The sequence below is a fragment of the Carex rostrata genome, chromosome 7, assembly GCF_964058835.1.
Source record: "Carex rostrata chromosome 7, lpCarRost1.2, whole genome shotgun sequence".
NCBI classification, from domain to species: Eukaryota; Viridiplantae; Streptophyta; class Magnoliopsida; order Poales; family Cyperaceae; genus Carex; species Carex rostrata.
The window spans coordinates 223,578-229,577 of NC_135924.1; the positions used below are offsets into that span (position 1 = coordinate 223,578).

Consider the following 6,000-nt stretch of genomic DNA (forward strand, 5'->3'; position numbering starts at 1 on the left):
AGAAAAACTAGATAACCCTTCTGACCCCTGTTGCACACGCATCTACACACACACACATATGGAGTCTAATGGCCCAACCCTAACCAGATCATAATTTTAAATGTACCCACTTTAATTTCCATATTCACTTGTAAGTTTTTATGGAGTCTGTCTTTTTATGAAGTCCTTAATTTGCATCTATATATGTATATATAGATGTCCCTATTCTAATAGCCCAAAAAATCAGTGGTAAAACTTATACAGATCCTGCTATGCATGAAAAAATCAAAGTACTTTTCTGTTTTTCTCTTTCTTTATTTCAATAAAACTAGCTTATGTATACAACATTAAACTAAATAGTTTTAATACTAACTATTTTCTTTATGATATCTGTAATCATTGTACTTAATTTTTTTTTTTCTCATTTTATGCTAGGAGGATGGTTCAAGTAGAGTAGTTCGAAAATTGATGGTTCCATTGAAACTCTACACATACACGATCTACTACGAGATGTTGCTATCCAAAAAGCCAAGGAGGAAAACTTTCTCCAGGTGTGATAAAATGAGCTTGAGCAGGGCACGCCGTGTGGCAATTCACAATCCAGATTGTGATCAACTTATAATAAGCCCAGACCTCCGCACTCTTTTGTGCTTTTATAATAGAAGCATGCCGAATTGTTCTAAGAAAAGAACTGCTAAAAGTGGTAAGCATTGGACAGAAAGAGAATAACATAATAGAGTTGGAGATAATGTTTGTGGGATTGACTCAGTTAAGATATCTGAGTCTTAGAGGGAGGCTAAGCGATAACTGTGATCAAGAATTCTTTGAAAAAGTGATCGGCAGAATGAAATTTTTGCAGACCCTTGAAGTCGCTTGTCGAGAAAGAATTAATCACGGCTATTTTGAGTTTCCTAAAAGTGCATGGAGTATGGAGACATTGAGGCATGTCTATGATACTTGAAATTCCCAGCATGATAGGCAGAATTAACAAATTTGCAAACTATTGGTCAGGTGATGCCCACACAATCATGGAAGATATATATATAGAGTTACCCCATAGACCCAATTTACGTTCATTAATTACAATTATTTGCCATATATATCATCTACATCGAAGCCAGTTGCATGTCCCTTTTCTGTCCACATTAGAACACCTAACTAATCTTGATATATATATAAGCCATGATGATAGTGTAGTGCAGATATATATATATATATATATATACTTGATATGAGAGGTTTCCCATAATTTTATAACCATTTACAATTTCTCAAACTTATTTAATTACTGGAACACTATTAAATTAACCCAGCTAGCTAGCTAGCTGCTTCATGAGGATATGCTCCGATCCCCAAGCTAGCTATCACCTCATTTATCTCGAAATTAGGTCTAATTACAACTTCCATCAGGATATAATTAATGCCAGTATTGGAGAAGCTATATACGTACGTTGCCTTAATTAATTAAGATTCTCATTCTTTATGGAGCATTCGAAAGTCAAAAAACGATCGACCTGTTCCTCTGGAGGTTTAATTAATTAATTAGCCAGTTAGAAGTCTTGATGCTTGATTCCTCATTCGAAAGCCATGGAGATTTATTGCAATTTATGCCAACATGTCCCTTCAATCGATTTAGGCTATATAAAATAATTATTACTAGAGCGAGCGCTACCCTGCACGGACGTACTCCTGCAGTCATATTTTACTCTTCCTATTTATTTTTTGTCATTGACTTCTCTTTTTATCTTTTTATTAATAATAAATATATTCCGAAATTTTCAGAACAAAATTAATTAAGAAAAAAAAAAAAAGACTTTTAAAATCTCAAGAAAATAATAAGAATAAACATAAAATCCGCTTCTCATTTTGCCTTTCATCTTAAAAATCAAACTACGTATTGGCAGAAAGAATTTATTTTTTATATCGAATCAAATAGCTAGAATGCAACATAAAAAAAATATATCAAAAAATGTACAGGTCATTCCTTAATAGAAATAAAATTTTAGTCATTAAATTTGGTATACCCTACACATGCATTTTTAATAATGATTATTAAAAAGTATTTATAATTTTCAGTCATATTATTAAGTTTGAAAATAATAAATGATTGATTCAATTATTGAAATTAGGTATTGAAACTGAAATACTAATTTTATGAAATATCAATTTACATGTATATAAAATAAAGATGAACTTCAATTAATTTGTCTATATATAGGGAGGTCCTATCAGAATATATATTTAAATGTAAATACCAATAGCAAAATTGAAATTTTGGATTCCAAACAATAAAAACTTGAGCGTCATATTTTATGGCCATCGTAATGAAATGAAATGTTGGGCCGCAATGCCGCATCGGAATTCGTGCTTCCGGAGTATATATGTGTGGACCCACGCTTGTTCTTTACCACACATTTTTTCGGATTTACAAAAACTGGAGGTATGCTGTAATTACGGCTTATGGATTTAATTATGATAATTTAGTTGATTTGAGTTGCTATAATGCTCATATTTGGGTAAATATTTTAATAGATCAGTTTTGGCTTCATGCAACGCACATACTGTAGAATAAAAACACAGCTGCATATGGTTAGAGCGCTGCATGAAGTCAAGCAAACATAGCACAAGAAGACCAAAATGGGACCCACAATCCAGAACAAAAGAGGCATGGCAACAAATTAAATTAAAACAGTCTATTAATTTCCAATAGTATTCAGATCAAACCCTTTTCCCAAAAGCTGATATGGTTTGTCGTCGGCTCTCCTCTCTCTTTTCACTCCCATCACCGCGGCACCCTGCCTTTTTCGTCCGTAACCCAAATAGAAAAAAAAAAAAAAAAAAAAAATGTCTCCTTTCCTTTGGTCGCTAGCCAGCTAATACTGAAGGTTATCGGTATCTACCACTAAAGGATATGATTTATTTCTTTTGTTGTTTTAGTTATTTGTGTTGTTAGATGTAAATGTTTTTTTAGACGTTGATGTAGTTTGAATGATGTTTTGGATGTAGAATAATGAATGTATTTTATGCTTTAATTAATAAAAATTATACTTAACAGCCACTTTTCAAAAAAAAAAAAATTTCCTCCACTGCTTGAAGCAGTGGCAATAAAATCGGTTCTTGAATCTCGCTTGTGGCAAATTTATTCTGAGATGGGATACTGGAATTATCCTTTTAGCAAACAAAGTATATTCTTTCTAATTATGCTTGGTAGTCATGATGATCTGGTTGCCATCTCTCCTTCTCCTTCTCCTTCTCTTCTCTCTTTGCTTTTCCGACGAGAGACGGGAGGGCGGGGGAATTGAGGCAGCGGCGCTTCAGAGTAAGAGTATCACTGTACGAGTCTTATCCAGTCAAAGTCAAAACTGCTTCGGCCCAAAACAATTTGTATTTCCAGCCCAAATCACAAATCAGCCCTTCAGCCCATTGTTTCAGGCCCAAAGGTTTTTATCTCTCTATTTGTTTATTTTTCCTTTTTTACCAATTTAATATCACCTAAGATAACTCAAATTTTGAATTTAGATCCGGACCGTCCGATCTGCTTTGGCACAAATATTAAGAAACTGTGCATTCCATCTCGGATCGGATTAGCCCAATACTGATCAAATAGTCCAAATCCAAAATCAAAATTTGAGTTAGCTCAAAAGATCCAGACTCCTGAAGAACTCCCTTGTAGAACCAAAACAGCAATCTTTTACAGGGGTTTTTACTCACCAATCAAATTAAACACAATTTGAATATCATTCGAATGTTCATCAGAGATCATAAAATTCAGTCCGTCAAAAATTTCAAATTGATGGATCAGCAATAAACTAATAAGGAATAACTAAACTTCATCATTTCTTTCATAAGCATGATTGATATACATACATAAAAAATGTATACAACTAAATTCTAATCCTATAGAAATATCAGTTTTAATTAATGTACATGCTACAAAACTATGCCTCAGAAATATTATCTTAGTAGACGAGAAAAATAAATGACATATTGACACTGTCATTGACACCATCAAATGGAGAACATCTGTGCTTATTCACGCAAATACTTTGACCGAAGCCGAGTTAGGGTTTCCACGTGATCCATTGGTACAGCCTCTGCAGAGAACACTTCATTCCATATCCATCTCATTTCTGGTACAACAAAAAAAAAAAGTGGCTGAGACATGTTTACCAGCTTTGCTTTTTTAAACCTCTGATGAGGCTTTAATTTTGGAAAAAGATGCAAAATTCGAACCAATATAAAAAAGCACTGACCTGTACGATCAAACTGGGAGAGACACATAGATATCATGTCAAATTGTGGTACCTTCGTTAAATTATCCAAAATAGCTATGACCAGTTCTGTCTCTTCCCTAAATAAAAAGGTAAAACAAAAAAAAAAAAATTAAAAGGCTGGTCCTTTAAAAAGAAAAATAATGATACAACAAAGACATAATATGTTTCATAAAATAAAGAGACCTGAAAAATGTTGAAGTGCATTTAACAATATCGACTAAAATAGAAGCTGAGAGTGAATTTTTGAATATTTGCGGCAGCAAAGTTGGTGAAATCATCTGTTAAGAAAACAAGGACAAAAAAATACACAAATCAAAATCTAAAACCAACAAAAAGAGACATTTACTTAGTTTACTGAAATAAAAAACTTCATTTACTTACTCATTTGTTGATACTGAGAAACACACAAAGGAGACAAAACTCAAACCTTCAACAGATGAGCTTGCATATGACAGTTGTTAGAAAGAGCCTTCCAAGATACCTCAAATTCATAAGCTGATTTTGGGACAACTATATTTTTCGTATGTTTTGATGAAAATGTGAAACAGCCCGAGAAGCAAGATCTTCTACCGATTCTTTTGCCTCATTTCTTCGGTTCATAACAGCTTGAACGCTCTCCTTTTGATTGCACGATAATGAAATTTAGTTAGGAACGAAAATATAATGTTATTTTTTGGGTTTTAGTAAATTTTAAGTGATCCCCCCCCCCCCCAGAAAAACCCAAAATACACATACACAGGTATGCGCATGCGCACAATCTCTCACACAAAAAATTTGAAAATTTATTAAAGAAAACCAATTTAAAAGTAAAAACAACAACAAAATTGTTATAAATATAAGTTAAAATTAAGGAAAAGGCTTCTAATATACATTTACCTTACTAGCTTCTTTAGCTACCTTGCTTTCTTGTATGGAAATCAATGGAGACTCACGAGCTTTTACATCAGTGCCTTGAAAAGATATAATTGCAAAATAATTTACAAAATTAACCTCTATAAAATGTTAAATTGGTTGCTTTGCAAAACACTTCAAGCAATTTTGATCTAAAGAAATGCTTCCAAAGTATCCTTCATAACGGGGCACACCTGGCTTAATCCAACTATTCTAAGCTTAGAAATACCTTGCTTCACATCAATTAACAATTTAACACTTAACCATGCACCGATATTATAATACCACAGCTTGAACCTTAGTTTTAGTTGCAATTACCATAAAATTCCAGTAAAGCAAAAGCCAAGTAAGAAAAATAAGAAAGAAGAGTGAGACTTTGGTACTATGCATAGCGCATGTTGGTCCGTACTATGGATCAATATTTTCAATTTCAAAGTCCAAATAGTTGATTCGAACCGTTCAACATGATATTCCATATGAAAATGTACTTGCAGACCAAATATTACATTTTTTAGAAAAAAATTTTACTATTTTTTTGGACAGGTAGGAAACCACTACTTTTGAATGGTCTAGAATTTTTGATATATTTTTACATCAAGTGATTTCTACCTATAAAAAAAAATAGTAAAAAAATAAATAAAAAATGTAAAATTTGATCTACAAGCACATTTTTATATGGAGATCGTGTTGTGCATGGTTCAGATCAATTGTTTGGACTTTGAAAATGAAGATATTGATCCATAGTACAGACCATTATGTGCAATGTATAGTACTATAGCCTCACTCACTCAAGAAAGAAACTGGTGGGCAATAAGCTGGTACATTCTGTTTAGTTCATAGGATGCTGGAGACTGGA

The 6,000-nt window shown here is 32.9% G+C and overlaps 1 protein-coding gene across 1 annotated transcript; it reads right to left on the reverse strand.

Annotated features, from left to right (window-relative positions):
- Window positions 1–3,797: 3,797 nt before the first annotated feature.
- Window positions 3,798–5,196, reverse strand: LOC144557065 (uncharacterized). The gene is given in 6 exon segments (XM_078305618.1): window positions 3,798–4,109; window positions 4,233–4,330; window positions 4,437–4,531; window positions 4,681–4,787; window positions 4,790–4,871; window positions 5,130–5,196. Coding segments are annotated over 5 exon segments (465 nt in total). The 5' UTR covers window positions 4,854–4,871; window positions 5,130–5,196; the 3' UTR covers window positions 3,798–4,008.
- Between the last annotated feature and the right edge of the window lie 804 nt (window positions 5,197–6,000).